We start from the raw sequence: 23117 nt of genomic DNA, 5'->3' as shown, positions 1-23117 counted from the left end.
ACGCTTATTGACCTTAAAACAAAAATCGGTAAAAACAATGGGCTATTAAAAAACGTGGCTATTAATAGCTTTTACTTTGACGGTGGGAAAGAAAAAGGTGAGCTACTTATACAGGATCCGCAATTTACAATCCATCTATTGTGGTGGGAGGGAGTATCCAAAAAAACAGGTCCAACTAAGAAGTTCTTTAAGCGAGAAAACTAAGAGAATTTTTATTCTCATAGGAATGAGGTGGATTGTCTATCATAAATATACCATTTATAGCTCACAATAAATTCCGATTTATTTCGTTATTTAAGTGCTAGTGTAGATCCCGCGCAAATACGCGGTAAATATAGGCCTTTTAATTTTTACTGTATTAGTTATAGATTTTAGATTTATATCTCACAAATTTTTATAAAAAAGAAAATTAATATTAAAATTAATCAAAAGAATTGAATAATTCCACGAATTGTGTTTTTTATAAAAATATTTTAACTACCTCAAATTATTTTATAAATTTTTTTCATCACGAAGTTAATAATAGGAGATACAGTTTATATGTATAGATTATTTTAAATAGAAAATTAGTTTAATAAATGAAAATCTAATTTGTTTCCATACATAAGCTTGAGCACTTTGGACGGGGAACTTTAGAGAAGTTTTCTCTTAGTATATGTGAGGATTTATACTTTTTAAATTTGCAGCTCATTAATATTTATCAGTTCACTCCATCATATTTTGATATGAAACAAAAAAATTGAAAATGGGAAACTAATAAAAAAATTTACTTAAGTTGCAACTTTTTTTAATGCATTTGTTTTTTGTCACGAAACTAATAGTAAGAATGTGTCAAGTTATAATATATTCTCTACAGTAATAATTATTGCATTACTGAAAAATTTAGCAACTTATAATTTATAATTTAGGTCTCGTTTGGTTGCCATACGGGAATTAATTTCCCATGTTTTTACAAAACACATGAATTGGAGAATTCATTTGATTTGCCTAAAACACGTTTGGTTGTCATCCGGGAGTTCAATTGACATGGGAGTTTTCAACTACCTAGGGAGGACTAGGTAATTAAACTCCTCCATTATGGGGGAGTTGAGAATGCCTAGAAAAATAGAATTCATGAGATTTTGGGTAAACAAACAACTTCCATTTTCCCAATTCATGGGATTTTCCAATTCCCCTGTTTTTAGTGTGGTAACCAAACGAGGCCTAATATCAACAGTTTTATACCCGTGCAAAAAATGCACGGGTCGTAATAGCAGGCACTATCATTAGATACATGAACATATAATTGAGCGTGATTAGGTGTTCAATACCGTAACAATATAAATAGTCCATATTTGGAGATTCGAATATTTGATAAATATTAGATTTGAATATTAGATAATATATATACAACCGTATTTTATTAGAATTATATTAAAGGTATTTGACATGTTAGACCCGTTGAATGTTTTAACATATGTAATTAAAATATGAATAGGAGATAGGAATATGAATTGCGTTGAGGATAGAGGGTAATTAAATAGGATAAGAAAACATGGGGGTTCGTGTTACTCATTGTATGTTGGCCTTCTCGGACGGTCTGTTCTATGATCAATGGATGCGTTGTCTTAGGTGTAGGAGATTTATCTCCGTCGAGGGCAGACTCCGTCTTGCTTCTCATCTTTTCTTTCTACGTTCTTTTCGCAAGAGCGTAAGTACACCTTGTCATTGTCACTCCGTCGGCTATATGAATCGCCTGTTTTTGGAGGTCTTCCGTGTTAATGAAGTTGACATCAACGATCGTGACCAAGCTGCCGTCTTCTGCCTTTCTACCATCGTCCTTCCTGCTTACCTTAATGTTGTAAATTTACTTTTGAATAAAGGTTATGTAATCTCTATGTATGGCTTTGTAGTGCTAGATCTAGTTATGAAGTGTCCATGCTACTGCTACTAGTCGAATGTAAAACTTACGTTGTATCGGTTACAATAATGTAAGTTATTCACCTGTTGTCAAAAAAAAAAAAAAAAAAAAAAAATCTCTTTTTATTTAAGTGAAATGAGATTCTATGATGGACATGATTCAAAGATCTTGACCTAACCTGCTAAAACAAAAGGGTCGAAGATAAGAATTACGTCCTAAATCTATAAATCACATCGAATATGTAATCTACAGTTCGGCACCATTGACAAGAGCGAACTTTTTCCGATTATCCTTCCTCACTTATATCGCCTTTAAAGAAGGGGCCACAAAAAGGGATGTTTATGGTCGAAGACTCAAAGTTGTGGATTATGGACCTAGCTTGGTGAAATTGTTCAGCTCAACTGGTTGGTGACTGCTATTCTTTTGGGCTCGATTGGTTACACACCTTACACTGTATTCTTTACTTGGGTTCCCAACACCTCACATTCAAAACTTGACTAATTGACTAAAAAGAGAACTAATCCGGTTTAAAAACCCAGCCCACCTCAAGATAAACGCAAAGGGTAAAAAGGTCACACATTTGAGCTTCTTTAATCTGAAATGAGTAAAGCAACTGTTAAGATAGCTCAAACCACTACATAACCCGAACCTAACTAGCAGAGACATGTTTAAAAGGTCTCCTTAACCTACTAGACCACCTGACCCAGATCGGCAGGTACCTTTTCAACAGGTCTTACTAAAGAGCTTGCTAAACCTCCCATGAATATATTACATAACCCGTCGATGGGCAAGACAATTTGCCACCTTTCATGTCATACAGGTCTAAAGAGAAGGATAATGGCTTACAGATCTTCTATCTCTTCCCGGGAGGAGAAGTAAAATTCCATGCCGTTCAACGAATTCTGATCGATTTCAGTAGCTCTGACAAACTTCAGTAGAGGTTTTTCTGAAACCCGTGACACACTCGTCTCTTTTGGTATAATCATCTCTTTTGATATATCAGTGCACTCGGTTTCCTTCTGAGAAGTCAGTTTTGCTTGACCTTTATTCTTGGCTCGCACTTGGATACACCGCTTTATATCCTCCACAGTTTGTGCTCTGTTCAACTTCTCATTCAAGGCTGTCAAAGATGACATATTCCCCGCCCACCAATTCTTTGCTGCTTTAGGTGTTGGATCATCTTCATTATCTAGGTTACCAGAACCATCATTTGATTCATAAAACTGGAGATTTCTCAATCCTTGATCAACTGTCTGTCGGGTTCTCTTCTTAAATGTATTAATTCTCCCGGGATTGGATCTTAGTTTTGCTTTCATCTCGGAAACAATGTCTGCTTTCTCGCCTGAAGTGGTAGGAAGATTTGACAACTGAGAGTTGTTTTCCAGGCGCTCGGAATTCACATCAAATACCTCTTCTAGCAAGTTGATATTCTGCATGTATCGGTCAAATGCGTCATTTTCTGCTTCAATGTTGCTTTCCTTGTATTCCTTCAGCTTAGCAAATCTCCATTCATTTATAACTAAAGCCTCCTGAAATTTTATATATTGTTAGAACAGGTCGACGCATGTTTCCATTTCCAGTGGATCAAATATTCACTATTTTTTTTTTATTTTTTTTTTTTGAAATTTTTTGTTTTTAAATTAGGATGAATATATAAAGCAAAATGCTCCCTTAATTGGTTAGGTTTGTTTTCACTGTGAAGCAGATGTCCTTCATGCAATTATCAATGCAATTTTCAGTATGTGGGGTTCCCGGAAAAACAATCATTTTGTGTTAAACAACATAGGGGTGAGAGGTAGCATACATCTGCTATTCATTAACTCACAATTTGTGGCGTCCGTGAAGCATTAGGGTAAGCTTGATGTTTAAACAGGTCAGAGCTCAAACAAGTATGGATCAATCACTAGACATTACAAACCTTCATACTGAGTGGCTTCCTAGAACGCGCTGGCGTATGCACATTGTTGAATTGTGAAAATGTGTTGGAGAGTTGTCTGATTGAAGTTACTTTAGCAGGAGGCCTGAGAAAAACGAAAACTGCCAATTAAAATTTTAAAACAAAAATCTATAAGCACTGATGAAAACTATGATTGATAATCACCATACCAATAATATTCATTGTATATAAATATCATACCCAAATAGATGAAAAAGCCCTACAAGGTCAATAAGTTGGACTTAAATAAGCAACCAATCTAGTGTAAATGTGTCATTCAGAAGACAGCAAGGTTATAGGGCGGCAAAGAAAGCATGTATAACAATGAGGTAGAGAGCACTCCCAGGGTTTAAGGTTTCCCCTAGGATGGAAGCAAGAGATTCCAAGTTCGGTTAGTTACTTACAAGGGGGCTGCCCCTTCATTTGGCCGCTGCTCAGGAGGTGCAGAGTTTGCAGTAGCTCCCCTATCTGCTAGAGTAGCATTTGGCTTCAAGACTGCAAAAGAGCTCAAAAATAACTTGCATGTTAGAGAATCACTACAAGTATTGAAGTTGGGGGATCAATTCACTGCACCAAAACCCCTCTACAATGAAAGTCGATAAGCGAGGGCATTCAACTCATCTTTGAAACTAAACAACAAAGCCTTAGTCCCTAAATGTTTCAACTCATAATCATTTTGGAAGTTCTTTCCCCCACGCATTAACAACTCAAATAGCCTTATATATCTACATTCCAAAATATGTTTATTTAAGAATAAATCAACTAAAGCTTACAGCAGCACCAAATAGGCTAGCATCAAAAGAGCAGGTACAGGAGCATGCAGTTACAGCCATGCAAGGAAGATATGACTATTTTATAACATATGACAAAGTACCTGCTGGGAAAATCAGCTCACACATAAAAAAAAAAAAGGAAAAAAATAATAATAGAACACGTTTAGCATTGTTCAATGTAATTCTACACCATGAAACAACTACGCTAGGCAATTAGTACCAAACCTAGAAAATGAGTATACTTTCTACTCAAGGGGTATTGGGCAGAGAGACCTTATACAACACACACTTCAATAATCTTTACAACAATATATGTATACAGACTATACATGCATACATATATTCTCTTTATATAAGGTAAATTCTCTTTATGATGCGTACATGAAATTCTATCTAACTTACAAACACCACCTAGATACATTCAGTGTACGATATTTATGAATGTATTCAATATGACACATTTCACCTTTAAATATCTTATATTGGTTTTTTTTTATGTGATACCCTCCTACTTTATTGAAGTCTAGGTGATACCCCTCGAGTTTTTGAAACATCATAGTACTCCTACACTTTGTTAGTAAAACTCATACATGACTTTCCGTCACTTTGCTCCTTTAAGTTATCCTAATTAGGCCGGAAACCTTACTCCTACTCTAATGACAGGAAAAAAAAAAAAAAAAAAAAGACTGTTTCCAAATAACCAATGATAAAAATTGCGTTGAGAACTGCATGACTGGTTAACTGTTTATCAGAGTAAAAAGAAGCGTTACCGGTTTGGTGAGACATTTTGCTTTATTTTATCATAATCTAAAATCAAAGAATTGTGAGTATTTGGCTCCTTTGAAAATGAAAAGTACTCACAAGGTTACTTGGAATTAGTAAGACTTCAGGGGTACCCTAATGTTTCTGCCAAACGAGAGGTACTACGTAGGATTAAAAAAAATAGGAGGGTATCACGAAGAAAAACATTTAGTATTAACCTACGAAGTCTACGAACTGTTCGTAGTAATACCAATAAAATGGTTATGCTATCCCTAAATTCATCTATAAAGGACACATAAATAATAGGGTGACAAATTACATTATCAGGATAAAAGTTATCATACCATGTATATGACACGGATTCTGAGCTTTTGAGCAGCAACTTTTGCAACATTGGAAAGGACATCTAAACCATCAAAGAGATTAATTAAAACCAAACAAAGACAAAAATTCAGAAGATGCAGGCTATCTACAATCGTCTGTATATATTGCCAGCATAGTAGAAATGTGACAGGAAGCCAAGATGACAAACATACTAAGAAAAAATTCCATTCTCATCGACTAGACAACAATGAAAAGTTAGTGTGCATTAGTATGACAAACATTTTGATCCTCGCACCTCACTGCAATGCTAATTATGTGAACCCCAAACCCTTTTAACAGTTTCACTTCTCTTCCACTATCTCAACAAATAACTGCAGAACCTGAGTTGAAAGGCAGCAGTTGCTAAAGCCGAATACAGAAAGTAAAAACCAGGCCGATTTTAGAAGAAAATGAGACAACTGCAGTACAGGAAAAGGTAAATTATCACAAGCAAGTCGGCTTCAATGTTTTCAATCTTGAATGACCGAAGTCTTGACTATGCCAATGTGCTCAACATTACCTAAGTCTCATATTCCGCAAGAGTTTATTAGGCCATAGATACCCAATTCGCTCAATTCACAGCGAATAGCAAGCTACTCCATGCATATAGCGCGTACATTTTACCGTCTGATTAAAATCTAAGTATAGTACGCATTTTAAGCTAGTCTCCTATATCACATATCCGTATTGCGTATTTGTATCATCCCTACTGCAAATTATACCCATACCCTAGATTCATCATGCTAAACAAACTCAACTAAGTTTCGGCGAATTCCAAAGCCGAGATTAACCTACGTTACAAACTCAAAATAAACTAGGTTTCGGCAAATTTCAAATCCGAAATTGTCTTTCAAATTCATAAATTCTTGAAAAACAAAACATGAGTGACAGAGGTTACCTAGACCGAGCAACATTGCCACAAGTGATACACTTAGGTTTATTGAGTCCGCGGAGATTCTTCGACGGATCGGAACGTTGCAGCAAAACCGACGGAACTGCAGCGGTCTTACCGCCAGAATCTGCGGTGGTTTCGGAGCCGTTGTTGCTTATCGCCGGCGATGACGCGGCGGCCGCCATAATTAATTCAACAAGAAAGGGAGAAGATTAATAAAGTCGAAAGTGATGAAAATAGGGTGAAATTAGGGTTAGGAATTTAAAGGGGAAATATTGAATTGTAAGGGATGAAGCGGTTGAGATTAGCGGATCTCGAGCTTCAGTTATGGTGCTTTAATGGCGGAAGACAGAGAAACAGACTTAAGCAGTGAAGCATACAGCAGCGCCAAGAGAAGCCCAAATTTTGGAAAAGAAAAGAAGAAAGGTGAAGCCGATTAGTGGGCACAATGAATGAAAATTAATCTTGCTCACAAAAATGACAATACGCATCTCTTGTACCTTATTTAATTGCGTTTTTTTTGTCAAATAGCACCTAATATTTACTCCCTCCTATTCTACATAACTCTCCCCTTTCATGGAGGGCACGGGAATTAAAGGAGGGGAGTATTATATGATAAAGTATTGGAGTGGGTAGGAGATTTGAGAGAGGGAAGGTATTGTGTGATTAAAATAAGTATTGTTGTGGGGTAAGGTGATTAAAATAAGGATTGTTGTGGGGTAAAGTGATTAAAATAAGATAAAGTATGAGTATTGTGGGGTATTGTTGTGGGGTGAAGTGATTAAAATAAATATAAATGTTTGCCAAATAAGGAAATAGGGAGAGTATTGTGAATAGACGAAAAGAGAAATAGGGAGAGTTATTTAGAATAGGAGGGAGTATAATTTATGTAAAAATAATATCTAAAGTTTTTTTATTTGTCCAATAACACCTAATATTATATTTTTTTTTGTCTAATTACACCAAACTGACTTTTCCGTCAAAAAAAGTCAATAAACCGTCTTGACTAACGGAGAAAAGGCTATGTAGCCTATGTTGGCTTTAACATCTAATTTCTTTATGTTCATTCATACGCATACTTGTCTACCTTTAATTTCACTCAAATTTTTCTCTTTCTCGCTCAAAATCTCACAAGAGATGTTCATCTCCAACAATTTCCATTATCATCTCATCAATTTGTAGAAGAAAAGAAGCAATAATTATTCACAATGCATCAATTTAACTCAATAGAAAAGGTTTGTGATTCTATACTCCTTCTAACCCTAACTTTTTTTGTGTTGATTATCCATTATAATAATCAAATTAGTAGTCTTTACATTGATTCTTTCAAATCTTAATACTTTAATAATTGATGATTAATTTAATCATAACCCTAATTTTTTATTAATCTTCCCCTAATGCTGCTGTATTTCCTGAATAAATTGATTTATTTTAAGGCTAAATCATCAATTACTCCCTTTTATAGTACACTTTTTCAAAATTACTCCCTTTTATAAAAATTTTTAAAAATTACACCCAAAAAATTGCTGAAATTTTTAAATTGCTCCCAAATCCCTATTTTTGTACATTTAGGACGAAAATGCCCTTGATTCGCAAAATTGGGTCATTTTGTTTGCTTCATATCTGGAGTTTTACATAGACAAAAATTACGTTCTTTATACGGATAGAATCTTGAAGAAGTCTACTTTCCAATGGCGTTGGAATCAATAAGTTTTACCGTGTGAATTTTGCCCAACAAGCCTTCAAAGACCGATACGATTTTAAGACCGAAATTCCTGTTTTCCGTTAGTGTCGATATTGAGGAGCCATTTCCATGGTGTTATTTTGATTTAATGTAAACGCCCTTTCACATGGTTGTAGCCCTTTGAGTCTAGTTTCCGAATTGGTAAGGTAGACTTCTGGGTGATTTGTAGTTTGTCGGGAATCGCAATTCTCGTGGAAAGACGCAAATCTGTCTTAAAATCGTATCAGTCTTTGAAGGCTTGTTGGGCAAAATTCACACGGTAAAACTTATTGATTCCAACGCCATTGGAAAGTAGACTTCTTCAAGATTCTATCCGTATAAAGAACGTAATTTTTGTCTATGTAAAACTCCAGATATGAAGCAAACAAAATGACCCAATTCTGCGAATCAAGGGCATTTTCGTCCTAAATGTACAAAAATAGGGATTTGGGAGCAATTTAAAAATTTCAGCAATTTTTTGGGTGTAATTTTTAAATTTTTTTATAAAAGGGAGTAATTTTGAAAAAGTGTACTATAAAAGGGAGTAATTGATGATTTAGCCTTATTTTAACCCTAATTTTATTGGATTACTCAAATTAACCCTAATTTGTTACTGTTCTATAATTTATTTTATTTGATGTATTATTATTGATAATTTCATATAGGATGAGTACTCTCAACAACAATCAAGGTACTGATCATAATTTTGGGGCAAATTTGAGAATTTACCATGGTGGGCATTTTTTGTGACAAAAAGATACAAAACTGAATATGTTAAGGGTAATTTGATGTTGAAATTTGATGAAAGTGAGATATGTTATTTTGATTTGATGCATATAGTGAAGAATGAATTAAAAATTGAGGATGGTAAGATATGATTTGTGAGACATGGATTTAGTTTATTTGCTGGTAGGAAGAAATTGAATGATGACAAAGATATTGAGTCATTGATGGCCACAAAAGATAAAGAAGGATTTATTGAGTTATATGTGGTCCATGGTCAAAAAGAAAAAGAAAAAGAGAAAGAGAGGCCAGAGGTAGTAAATGATGTTGGAAGGAATCAAAGTATTGAGTCTACCCATTCTTTGACAATAAAAGAGCCTACTTTCACACCACCACCCAACATCCCTCTTAATAAATCCTTGAGATCTAAAATACCATTTGTGAGAGCACATGAAACCTTACATCAAACCAAAACCAGACAAAAAGAAAAAGAAATAGTTGAGAGGGTGGGCAATCAAGTTGGAGAAGAAGATACTCAGGATGAGTCAGATGAGGATGTTGTGTTGAGTGAGGCTGATTTTGATGATGCAGAGGATGATGATCTTTTCTTTGAGAATGTGGATGAAGATGTTTTAGATGAGGGAAATTTGAATGGTAGGCTTAATTTAGAATAAGATGAAGATGGGGGTAGGGAGAATAAAGATGGTGGTATAGAAGATGGAGATGGTGGTATTGAGTCTGAAGATAGTGGTAGTGAAGAAGCAGAGTTATTGTCTGATGAAGATGAGCTTGGAAGTGACAATGGATCTGATGGAGAGGTAGAGGTAAAATTTCAGTATCCAACTTTTAATCCCCTAATCGATTTCCAAAGACCAATTTAGTTAACATTAGGTTTCAAGTTTCCCTCAAACACTATCTTTAGAAAAGCTGTCAGACACCATGCATTGAGAATGGCTATGACTACTTTTTTTGCCACAACAATAGGAAGAGAGTTTGTATTTATTGTAGGTATAGATGTAAGTGTCCATGGTTGAAAGGAAGGGCAAGGTTGGGTAAGTGCAAGTGTGATAAGTCGTGAAGAAGTGTAGGTACAGATTGAATGCCACAAAAGTTCCTGGTGAAGAGATTTTTCAAATAATGGGGCTAAGGTTGGACCATATATGTGGATGGAATGATATAAACCATAAGTTGTCTGCTGAGTACTTAGCTGAAAGGTAGTTAGACTATTTTAGAATTGATCCTGATGAGTGGAAGTTGATATTTTCCAAAAGAGGGTGTTGCAGGATATTGGGGTGGAGATTGGGTACTACAAAGCATATTATGCAAAACAGAGGGCCTTACATATGATATTTGGTGTTGACTATGATGAGTATAAAAGAGTTTGGGACTATGCTACCACAGTGATAAGTATATAAGAGGTAGTTCAGTTTATGTAAAATTAGACAATATTGAGAGACCACCACCTGTGTTTGAGAGGATGTACATGTGTTTGGACGCATGCAAAAAGGGGTTTGTTGAAGGTTGCAGGCCACTAATAGGGATTAATGGGTGTCATCTTAAAAGAAATCACCCGGGTCAGCTATTGACAACAGTGAGAAAGGATGGTAACTGTAATATATTTCTTGTGGCTTGGGCTGTGGTTGAAGTAGAAAACACAGAAACTTGGGTGTGGTTTCTAGAACTTCTGATGAAAGACATAGACACAGGGGGTAGATGACTTTCATGTCAGATAGACAAAAGGTAAACCACCTTTTACATTAATATCTCTTTTAACTTGATTCCAAGTGTAATATGTTAGACTAATTCTTATTGTTAATTGACATTAGCAGGGACTATTGGAGGCACTGAACATGGTGGTTCCTAATGCCGAGTCAAGATATTTTTGTAGACACATATGGGCCAATTCAAGAAGTCATGGCTAGGTCAAGCATTCAAGCAATGTTTTTGGAGTGCTGCAAGAGCATATACCAAGGTAATAACTGACAACTTATCAATTATCAAGTACAAACTCCCTCTAATATAACTTACAAACTTACAAACTGCCCACTGATATAGGAGGAGCATGAGGTGCATATGTGGATTATGAAGAGCATGTCTGTTGAAGTTCATGTCTACCTCACCTTAATCCCTTCCGCCAGTTGGTGTAGGCATGCTTTTACAACAAACTGTACCTCAGGTATGTTATTGAACAACTGTTGTGAAAGCTTCAATAATGTACTAAGAAAGTGCAGAGATAAACCAATATTGAGCCTAATGGAGTGGATGAGGATATATTGTATGAAAAAGATATTCCAAAAGAAAGAGGGGGTGGATAAGTATAAAAGAAATGTGATGCCCCATTACTTTGAGGTTGAGTACCATCAAGAAAGATATGTGGTTGATCTGAATGCTAAGACATGTGGCTGTAAGAAGTGGGACATAGCGGGTATCCCTTGTCCACATATCTTTGCATGTCTCACTAAGAAGAGACTTGAACCAGAGGACTATTGTCACCAAGTATACACCAAGGAAACATATTTGAAGGCATATGACAATATGGTCAAGGCTCTCCCTGGACCAAAGCAATGGGAACACACTGAACATCCTCAGCCAGCACCCCCAACATATAGAAAGATGCCAGGCAGACCCAACAGCAAGAAAAGGAGGAAGGAAGTGGGAGAAAATGAGGAGAGGCAACTTGTCAAAAAAGGAACACAAGGAAGAAATATGGCAACTGCGGCCAATTAGGTCACAACAAAAAGAGTTGTAAGAACCCTACAGTTGCTCAACCTAGAAAAAGGACACAACAAAGGAGGAATGTGGCAGGTTCAGTTGAAGAGGTGCATCTAACACATGACCGTCCTCTTACAAGCCAATCTGAAATTGGTTCTTCATCAACGCCTTTGTAATCAAAAAGTTGACAAGGATTAGTAGCTTAGTAGTTGTTGTGATCAGCTCTTGTTGTATTTAGTTTGTACTTTTTATGATCATTAGTTTAGTGCTATTATGATCAGTAACTTAGTTGTTTGTGATCAGTGCTTGATGGAGTTGGAACTTTGGATGTACTTTTGTAACCATGAATGGATTAAAATGAAACTTTTATTATTGAAAATAGATTTGGTATTTCATTACACACTTAGTTTCTTCCAGTTCAACACAAGTCTCATTAAGCAACTACAATTAGAATACATCTCCTTGCATATAACATAACGATTACAACATAACTCTAAATAAATGTTAAACTAAGTTAATCTACTATATAACATAAAGATTATAACAAATTCTAACCCTAGCATAACTTTGCATTGGTCTTGTTTGTCTCCTTCTTCACCAACTTCAACTCAGCCTCCATTTCACCAATCTTATTTTCCGTCTCCTTTGTGTACTCAAACTCAGCCTCCATCTCACCAATCTTATTCTTAAGTGACTTATTTTCATTCAACAAGCTATTTATAACACTTCTTTGCCAATAAATCATATCCTCATCAATCCACTTGAAGAAACAACACCCACGCAACCCCGTCTCTGCATTGTAGAAATTGCAGGCCATGAATCTCCTACCCGAATTTTGGTGTGTCCATGTTGTTTTCTCAGCCACTAGAATGCCACAATTGCATCTCACCCGCTTTGTTGAGTTTGAGGATGAGCTTGAATAAGACATCTTGGATTGAAAGGATGATGAGAAAAGAGGAGAAAATTGGTTAATAAAGCTAAAATTAGAGTTTTAATTTGAAGATGAAGGAATAAAATTGGAGAGCTGGGTTAAATAAGGGTTTTAATTGGAGGGAATTTAGGTTTAATTGGAGGGAAAATTAGAATATGGGAAAGAGAAGCTGAAATTGGAGGGAAAACATAAGAAATATGGTGTTAAAGCCAACATAGCCTTTCCTCCGTTAGTCAAGACGGTTTCTTGACTTTTTTTTTGACGGAAAAGTAAGTTTGGTGGCATTAGACAAAAAAAATATAATATAAGGTGTTATTAAACAAATAAAAAAAACTTTAGGTACCATTTTTACAGAAAGTGTAAATGTTAGGTGCTATCTGACAAAAAAACGTTTCTCATCTTCAGTCACTTTCTTCACAACTATCTTCCCTCATCTTCATGGTTGTATAGATTTCTTATCTTTTTTAGTTCTTTAATTGGAAAAATTTCGGTTTTCTTTCTTAATTTTCTCCTTCTAAAGACTAGACTTTAATTTACTCTCCATTTTAACCTAGGAAAGTTTATTTTAGTCATATGTCTAAGTCAAAGAAGGAATAAACCAAGGAGTTGAGCGATATTTCAAGAGTCTTTCTTTATAGCCAATTCTTTGTCGATAATAGAAATGTAATATTGGTGGGTAAGGAGAAAATGTTACATTTTAGCCCAAAGTTACTTTTCATAGCTATGATTCGATATCTCAAGATCTCAGATTCGGATTTTATGCTTTCATCTCTGTTAACCAAAGCTAATCCATTTCCCTACTGAAGGAATGTCAGTCAGTCTTGTGTGAGTACCATGAGTTCTTTATCCAAGAACAGATGGTATTCCAGCAAGATAGCTAATTGGTTTACTATTTGTGGAAAAGGCTTATGAATTACTTCTTTTGATACCGCCTACGGATGGTATTCCAACAAAGTTTTTTTTGGATTTCTACTGAAATCTGAATTTTTTTTCCAAGGAGTCTTTTTGTTCTCCTTTAGAATTATTTGCACTTATAATTTTGCATGTTTATTTTGTTTAAGTTATTCTTTAATTCGTTATTGGGGGTTTTAAAGTGAAAATCTATTTGAGAGTTTCCTCTTTGGTGCCCTTGAATTATGCTTGATTCCCGGTAATTTGAAGATCATTGATTTTCTTTTACCTTTCGTATCCGCAAGGATACTATAGATTGATTTTGATCAATCTAGTTTCTTTACCATATAAAAAAAAGGCACGGTATAGGTAGTAGTCTTCTTTGAGACGGTACTATTGTTTAAGTTTAAAACAGATCAAATTGAACATTATATATTTATATAGAGAAAATTGTTGATTACACCCTTTTAAAAATCAATTTTTAGAAATTATAGCCTTATATAATTTTTTTTTTGTAAATTACAACCATAATATCATTTTTCTTTGAAAATTGCACTGCGATGACGTTTCCGATGAATTTTGTCGAAAAGTGACTGATATACTCTTGCCTATTTGTTTGCATACTTATCCTGATTTTTTCACTTAATCTATCATTTACCTCTCAAACCCTCTTATCTTCCTCACCTGAACATCATTTACCCCGATATATACTTACCCCTTCAAAATAACAAAGCTAAAAGCATCATTGTTGTTCATTATCTTGTGTATCTCGTTGACATGTTCCATAACTTTCTCGATCTCACGCTGAACTTCCGTTCCTTTTGTCTTCTCATGCTCCACCAGTAGAGACTGAATTTCATCATTGCTAGCAAGTTCAAGCGTTGTTTTACCAGCCTTGGTCTTGGCATTGAGATTTAAGCCTTTCTTTAGCAAGTTCCGAGTTGCTTTCCAGCTAGATTCACAACCGAATTTGCCAATTGACCAACTATTAGTATTCCATATTGAATGTTTGCCGATCAATTTGAGTCTGCGAGTGTAAATAGCATCATAAATTTGGGGAAAATCGATGATGAACCCTAATTACTTCCAATTTGGGGAAAATTGATGATGAAGAATACTAATTAATTTTAAGATACAATGGAAATAATAGAATTAGAATTCAATTAAATTGATTAGGATAGAATTTGAATAAAAATGGTGAATTAGATTAGGTGATATTGGTGAAGAAGAAATGGAGAATTAGAGAGAAGATGGAGTTGTGAATTTTGATGAAGGAGAAGAACATAGATGAAGGTAAGGGGTATTTTCGTCCTAAAAAATGAACTTAAGTAGCAAAAATTCAAATTTGTCTCAATTTTCCAACGGAGTAAGACTTTTGGTTGTAATTTGTGATCAGAACTGTTATTATGGCTGTAATTTACAAAAAAATTTATATAAGGCTGTAATTTTCAAAAAGTGGTTTTTAAAAGGCTGTAATCAACAGTTTTCTCTTTATATAGGATAAGTATTTTACTTTTTCTAACGCATTATAATTTTGTTCTATTTCTCCTATAAGGTTATACTTGACCCGTCTAATAAATAAGACGGATAATGTCGCTTTAAAGAAGACTTTGTGCGGTAAATCTGTAATCGATCGCAATAGGTCTTCGTTAAGAGTTAAGACGGATATATCCGTTTTAAGAACAAAACGGATCAAATAACACCTCACTTGCATAGACGGGAGTTGGACAAACCTTTTGTTAATCTTAATGCATTTTGTTTTTGTCTTATGTGTTCAACTTGGCCCGTCTTAAGGTTTAAGACGAAAATACCCGTTCGTAAACGAGAATTTGTGAATTGCAAGTGATAACGGGTCACTCTATTCACACTACAAGAAACAGGGCATTATTTTAATTGAACGGAGACTCCTCAAAGTAAAAGAGATGCATTCAATCATTTTAAGGTATTTAGTATATCTTCTCTTACTTTGTTAATTATTTATTTAAATATAATGTGAGCTTATTTTTGGTGTGTTAGTGTAATACCTCGCATTATTTATAAAGACCGTACTTGACCGAGTAGACCATCCACTCGGCCGAGTGGAGGACCGAGTGGGATTTGGTGTGGGGCTGGAAGTTTCTGAAACCCGGTCACTCGACCGAGTGAATGTTCACTCGACTGAGTGGGCCGGACACTCGGCCGAGTGCCTGGTCGAGTCCACTTTTACGCGAGAAATTGGTTGGTGGAGTGTCGCTGTAATACTCCGTATTTATAAGTCTCTGCCTACTCTATCGAGTAGGCCTTACTCTGTCGAGTAAGGGTGAGTTGCGTTTTAAAATAGTTTCTGACCTGTTGGGTACTCGATCGAGTAACGTAGATACTCGATCGAGTAAGGGGGCACTCGATCGAGTACCTTAGCTACTCGATCGAGTAGCCGGTTTGCGGGGAATGATTTGACGGGTTTTGCTAATAACGCGAGTTTGATATAAAAGGTTTCCGTCAGTTATTTAATCACTTTTAACCTTTCTAAACCCTTCAAAAGAAAAAGGAGTTACGTAGTTCTCTCTCGTCGCGTTGTTGGCAAATCCCCAAGGCTAGGAGTGTCGGATCATCTTGTTCTTTGCATCATAGTGTTCCTTGCGTCAAGGGTAAGATCTACATACCAATTTTATACTGTTTCTTTGAGTTTGTTTAAAACCCTAATTGGGTAGATTTGGGGGTTTTGGGAGGGTTATGTTGATTAGGTGATAATTGTATGATTATGTGTATAGGAGAAGGGTTCGTAGAGGCAAGGTTTTGAGACAGCTGCTAGATCGTCTGATGTTTGTGTTGCATTCCGTGGTAGGGTTTCCCTACTCGGTATTACTTACATAATGTGTGGTGATTGTCTTTGTAATTAGTGTGATTGATTCAGACGGTTGTGCTTATACATTGTTGATAGATTCAGACGGTTGTTGATATTGTGATTGTTTGTCTCTGGTTCTCGAGGCGTGCCCTCGGCTGAGTGAGGTCACTTGCGGGAGTGGCTTCACGCCCTAGTTTCGCCCTTCGTGGAACCCGCCACGGAAGGGGGTGTGCATATTAATGGACAGGGTTATCGCTCATTATGAGGAGCGGGGATTTGGTGGGTACGGCTGCGGTCCCCCATCGCGGGGACCGGTCCAGTGGACGATCGGTGATTGAGATTGTTGGAATTGGTGTGGTTGTGTGTGTGACGGTTAAGCCGTCTGTTTATCTTATTGTTGATATATATATTGAGTTGTGTGATTAGTATTGACCCCGTTTAAATGTTTTAAAAACCGTGGTGATCCATTCGGGGGTGGTGAGCGATTATTGAGCGGTATGATGTGATGCGTATGGGATAGGTGGATGAGTCATCACGTGGCGCTTAGAAGTCTTCCGCCGTGTCGACGATGTTTTATAGCTTTGATAGTTTTAGCAGTAGACCGTCTGAGGATCTTGTATTTCTTTTTATCAATTTGGTTTTGCTATGTAATCACTTCAAACTTTATTTACTTTTAAAGTTGTTTCGTTATTGTCTTATGAATATCATGCCTCGGGTAACCGAGATGGTGGCATCCTTATACCTGAGTGGTCCTGGTAAGGCACTTGGAGTATGGGGGTGTTACAAATGGTATCAGAGCGACGATCCTGAAACCTGTAACCAATGAAACCAATGAATATAGGGAGTCAATTAAAATGAACCCGGGGTAAAGGTTGTAGGAGCTAATGCAAAGACTTGGGAGACGTCCTAAAGTCGCGAACTCGCCCTACAATTTTGAACCGGTCACCATGGGATATGAGTCGGGATCGCTATGTGTTTATCTTGTGAATTGTGTACCTATATGGTGATGTGTGGCATGAATCAGTGGATGTATGTATGTGGAGAATGGGGAATGTGTATAAAAGATGGTGATAATGTGATTTCGTATGTTGTTGATTGAAAGCATGTTGTATGATAGTTGGTTTACAATGTTGGTTGGAATTGTTAGAAAAGTGTATGAAAATGATGAGTGATGTGTTGGAAATGGATGAATTGATTGGAAAAGATGGAGTAGCAATTGCATGAGAATATGAATTTTGTGATTATGAATATGTTTAGGTGACGAAGTGTATTTGTAATGTTGTTGTATTAGTAACATGGAAATAGGATTTGTAATGTATGAGAATGTTTTGTGTTACGAAAAGTTATAAAATTTAAAGTATGCGGTTAGTACATGACTAATGAGTTAAATAATATATGTGCATGATGGATGTTGTTGCTTGATTTTTTTGAAGATGGTAACATGAGATTAGCAATACTGGTTTTATGAGTACTGAGTCGTTTTGTCTACCTTGTTGTTGTTTAAGTCGTTTGGGAAGTAAAAATCAATAGTTGTGTTTTTCGTTTATAAAGAGGTTGTCTTTAAACTGTTATAACTTGAGATGAATAAATGATTTTGATGTGATTCCAATTGGAGGTGATAGCTTGTCCTTAAACGATTCTAACGATAGGTCACACGCCCAAAACGACCAAGTAATGAGTGAGTTATGACTGCTTTTCTGGCTCGGACAGTCTTGAGAATTGGGGTACTCGATCGAGTAGCCTTGGTACTCGATCGAGTATGGGGGAACTCGATCGAGTACGTTAGTTACTCGATCGAGTAGCCCTGGTGATTTGTTTTACGTGCTTCTGATCTTCACCTACTCGATCGAGTAAGTCCCTTACTCGATCGAGTGGCCTGTACTCGATCTAGTGACCCCTATTTTGGGTCATATGCTTATCTTTTGACATTCGTGCATATTATGTTTAATTCAAAGTTGTTATTTTACTTCTTTATGCATTGTTTTACATGTAAGTTGGTCTTAATACGTAAGTTACCCAATCTTATGGGGTGGTGAGTGGCACCTTATGGTGAGTATGAGTTTGGTGGGAGGAGATGAGCTATATGTGGTTGTGCTGAGAAGTGGAAAAAGAAAAAGAATATGGATGAGCTGATTGAGGCATGGTGCAAGTTTTGGTGAGACGTGGTGAGTGATTTAGTCGCGAAATTGAGTGATGTAAAAGTAAGTGAAAGTGGGTAAGGGATGATGTGGGTCTAAGGAACGTGAGAATGAAAAGATTGAAAGGAGGGTTTGAATAGTGGCAACTTGAGATGTGTAAAGAATTATGGAGTGAGATGGTTAGGAGTCGTGTGGGTTAAGAATATACACAGTGAAAGTTCGTTTTAAAGGGGTTGAGAAGAGTAGTATATAGTGAACTTTATGGAGACATGTTGCGAGGTGGATTTGTAGACAGTGAGTGAGTTTGGGAGATTTGGTTTATTAAGAGATGAAACTACGTGTGATTTCTTTGGGCATTTAACGGTATGAAATAAATTTTGATTTCTAGAGATGTACGAAGGAGATGCAATTGTTTGAACAGTGAACGTTGATTTTATGGATAGATTAGTGGCAAGTGTGAGTGATAGCATAATAAGAGAAGATCCATGGTAAGAAAGAATGAGATGATATCGATATAAATAATGGGATGTGAGTCTTGGAGCAGTGAGAAAGTAACCGGAACACTAACGAGTTAGGTAGAAGTGATAAGGAGTTGAATGGTTAATTGATTTTGTAGAGTGTAAAAGAAAAGAATGAGGGGAATAAAACTAAGAAAATGTTGACCAGAGTTATGTGATATAGAGGTAAGGAGTCGTCGAGATGTGTGCTACCAATCATGAGGATGTTAGTTAATGGTTATAAAGGAGTTTCGGGACAACATGATTAGTCTTGAGTTTTGAGGAATTCAGGAAAGTAAGAAGTTGGTAGAATATCAGCATGATATGAGATTTTGGTGGAGATTTAGATGATGATACAGTTAAGAATGGTATTGGGAAGAATGTTGAAGTAATTTTGTTGATGGATTTGATGTTCGTTATTTGGGATGTTAACCAAAGATAGGAAAAAAATCGTGATATTTAGAGATGAGTGTAAGAGGTTTGACGTCCGGACAGTGGTAGTGTTATGGTTTTTGACTAGTGGTTAAGGGTGATGGTATATTAGAAAGGTAACAATTCTGAAGCGGTTGATTTTGCAGAGACCAGGTTGATATGTATGGTTGTGAGAGAGTGTAAGATGTGGTTATATGAGGCGGTTGTTAGTAGTTGAGTATTAATAGTATGGTTACATTTGGCAGGGGGTGATGGATATGCGAATGGGAGAATATGTTATGAGGGGCATATGAGTTAAGCTCGGGCGACAGGTAACCTTTGTTGAGTGGTAACTTACGTGATCAGGATTGACTAGGTGGATGTGATTACGGGTCTATGATACGTGTAAATGTTGGTGTGAGGTTCTGACCTCACAAGAAGTGGTATGGTGTGATAATTATAAAGTTGTTATATGATTGTTCTGTAATTTATGTTGGGTTCGGTATACTAATGGAATGAGGTTCAAAAGGTAATAATGTGGTTGATCTGGCATGGATAGTTAAAATTGTATGTGTATGGATGATACTTGTTTATTCCGTGAAATGGTAAAGATGATGTTCATGAGATTATTATCTGTTTAATTCATTTAACATGTTGCATTGTGATTTAGTAAAGTGGATTTGAGTAAGTTTTTTTTTCTTGTCCGAGAAGTTATGTTGGGTCAGTGTTTATGGGATTGTGTCTGTTGTGATGTCTATCGGTGTAGTTGTGGTGCCTCGGGTGATGATCCGGGCACGGTACCTAGTGTTGTGATGTGGGTATTTTCGCACTGCGGTGTGGCTGTTGGTGGTGGTGTTGCGATGTCGTCACCGGTTGTGGTGGAGTAGGCGGGATGATTATGATTCGAGTTTCGAAAGTACATACCAGTTACACATAAATTGTTGTTTTGTTTGATGTTGCTTCCTGTGAGTTTCAGTTTGTGCAGATAGACAGTTGTTTTGTTTATTGATGTTTCTTACCAGTTAAGTTTTGGTATGAGGGTAGAGTATGATATGAAAGAGAGTTGTATATGTTTTCGTTGTTGTCATGGTATAGTGACATTACGTTGATGGGACACGGTTGTCGAAGTTGTTACAAAGATACTTTTGATCTTATTTTAAGATGAGGCTTTAGACATAGTCATGGTAAGTGATTGGTGGAACATGTGTTGTTTTTATCTGGACGCTGCAGGTGGTTCATAACCAGATTTTGGGACAGTGAGTGTAGGGTGTTGGGAATTAGTGTCATGTTAAGTTTTGTATGAGTTTTGCGGTAATAAAGAAAAGAACTTGAGGATCTAGTGTGAGTGTACGTAACGAGTGTAGATCGTGAGTTATGCTTTTGGGAGATAGGTGCCTTACATAGAGAGGTACGTTGTTTTGCAGTAAGAATGGAGAGTTAGTATGGTGATTTTCCTACGAGTTTTATGGTATAGGTTAGGTGGTGTGCCGTATGAGTTAAGGTATTAAAAAAGTTTAAGTAAGAGAGCCTTGGATATGTGCATGGCGAGTGTTTAGGTTATAGGTGGTTATCTTTGACATGCGGTGGTGATGAGGATAATGAAAAGATATGTCTAGGATTTAGTATTAGTGAGTTACGAGGACGTAACATTTATCTTAAGAGGAGTAGGATGCGATAAAAGAGATTTTGATGGTTGTACATATGGTGGTATATTTGGAAGTAGAGTGTTGGTGTAGCATAAGGTATGGATTTGTATATGTTGTGGTTGATAGTGTTAAAAGGTCATGGACGTGCTTGTAGTAGTTCGATGTTAGGAATGCGAGAATACTTTGATAGTGTTGACAGTTGGATGATGAGGTTATGAGTGTGAGTAAACTTCGAGGACGAAGTTCCTTTTAAAGGTGGTAGAATATAACATTCCGTTTGATGTTTATGTAGTTGATTATGTATGGAGTTAGTGTCGGGAGAGTTTATGATGTAGTTGATACGACATCGCGAGCGAGGTGTGGAGGTAGGAATAGTTGGTAGAGTTGGTGTTAAGAGTTCATGGTCTCATGTTTTGTAAGTTGGGGTTTTGTTTTGAGTTCTTAGTAGCTTTGTTGCGTCGTGACCGAGTTAGTATGTTTGTTTTTATGTATGGGTTGAACTTCGGGGACGAAGTTCTTTTTAAGGAGGGAAGACTGTAATACTCTGTATTTATAAGTCTCTGCCTACTCTATCGAGTAGGCCTTACTCTGTCGAGTAAGGGTGAGTTGCGTTTTAAAATAGTTTCTGACCTGTTGGGTACTCGATCGAGTAACGTAGATACTCGATCGAGTAAGGGGGCACTCGATCGAGTACCTTAGCTACTCGATCGAGTAGCCGGTTTGCGGGGAATGATTTGACGGGTTTTGCTAATAACGCGAGTTTGATATAAAAGGTTTCCGTCAGTTATTTAATCACTTTTAACCTTTCTAAACCCTTCAAAAGAAAAAGGAGTTACGTAGTTCTCTCTCGTCGCGTTGTTGGCAAATCCCCAAGGCTAGGAGTGTCGGATCATCTTGTTCTTTGCATCATAGTGTTCCTTGCGTCAAGGATAAGATCTACATACCAATTTTATACTGTTTCTTTGAGTTTGTTTAAAACCCTAATTGGGTAGATTTGGGGGTTTTGGGAGGGTTATGTTGATTAGGTGATAATTGTATGATTATGTGTATAGGAGAAGGGTTCGTAGAGGAAAGGTTTTGAGACAGCTGCTAGATCGTCTGATGTTTGTGTTGCATTCCAGGTAGGGTTTCCCTACTCAGTATTACTTACATAATGTGTGGTGATTGTGCTGTAATTAGTGTGATTGATTGATTCAGACGGTTGTGCTTATACATTGTTGATAGATTCAGACGGTTGTTGATATTGTGATTGTTTGTCTCTGGTTCTCGAGGCGTGCCCTCGGCTGAGTGGGGTCACTTGCGGGAGTGGCTTCACGCCCTAGTTTCGCCCTTCGTGGAACCCGCCACGGAAGGGGATGTGCACATTAATGGACAGGGTTATCGCTCATTATGAGGAGCGGGGATTTGGTGGGTACGGCTGCGGTCCCCATCGGGCGGGATCGGTCCAAAGGACGATCGGTGATTGAGATTGTTGGAATTGGTGTGGTTGTGTGTGTGACGGTTAAGGCTATGCATTTTATCTTATTGTTGATATATATTGAGTTGTGTGATTAGTACTGACCCCGTTTAAATGTTTTAAAAACTGTGGTGATCCATTCGGGGGTGGTGAGCAATTATTGAGCAGGTATGATGTGATGCGTATGGGATAGCTGGGATGAGTCATCACGTGGCAGTTAGAAGTCTTCCGCTGTGTCAGACGATGTTTTATAGCTTTGATAGTTTTAGCAGTAGACCGTCTGAGGATCTTGTATTTCTTTTTATCAATTTGGTTTTGCTATGTAATCACTTTAAACTTTATTTACTTTTAAAGTTGTTTCGTTATTGTCTTATGAATATCATGCCTCGGGTAACCGAGATGGTGGCATCCTTATACCTGAGTGGTCCTGGTAAGGCACTTGGAGTATGGGGGTGTTACAGTCGCTTTCGAACCTTATCTTTTCAAATTTCCCCCTCCTAAAATCACTCCCCAACCTAATCTCACCACTCTCTAAACTC

At 36.8% G+C, this 23117-nt stretch overlaps 2 protein-coding genes across 2 annotated transcripts; one reads left to right on the top strand and one right to left on the bottom strand.

The window, feature by feature from the left end:
* Window positions 1-2427: 2427 nt before the first annotated feature.
* Window positions 2428-7071, bottom strand: LOC141587181 (uncharacterized). The gene is made up of 5 exons (XM_074408623.1): window positions 6633-7071; window positions 5716-5777; window positions 4241-4331; window positions 3819-3921; window positions 2428-3429 (listed from the first exon to the last, which is right to left on the bottom strand). The coding sequence occupies exons 1-5, from the start codon at window positions 6809-6811 to the stop codon at window positions 2743-2745; spliced, it is 1122 nt and encodes a 373-aa protein (XP_074264724.1). The 5' UTR covers window positions 6812-7071; the 3' UTR covers window positions 2428-2742.
* Window positions 7072-10966: 3895 nt separating this feature from the next.
* On the top strand, window positions 10967-11799 carry LOC141588582 (uncharacterized). Its single transcript, XM_074410015.1, has 2 exons — window positions 10967-11044; window positions 11128-11799. Exons 1-2 carry the CDS (start codon window positions 10967-10969, stop codon window positions 11797-11799), a joined length of 750 nt encoding a protein of 249 aa, XP_074266116.1.
* The last annotated feature ends 11318 nt before the right edge of the window (window positions 11800-23117 follow it).

This window comes from Silene latifolia, chromosome 6 (genome assembly GCF_048544455.1).
Source record: "Silene latifolia isolate original U9 population chromosome 6, ASM4854445v1, whole genome shotgun sequence".
NCBI classification, from domain to species: Eukaryota; Viridiplantae; Streptophyta; class Magnoliopsida; order Caryophyllales; family Caryophyllaceae; genus Silene; species Silene latifolia.
The sequence above is the reverse complement of the archived record's forward strand: the minus strand, read 5'-3'. Positions and strand labels throughout refer to the sequence as shown.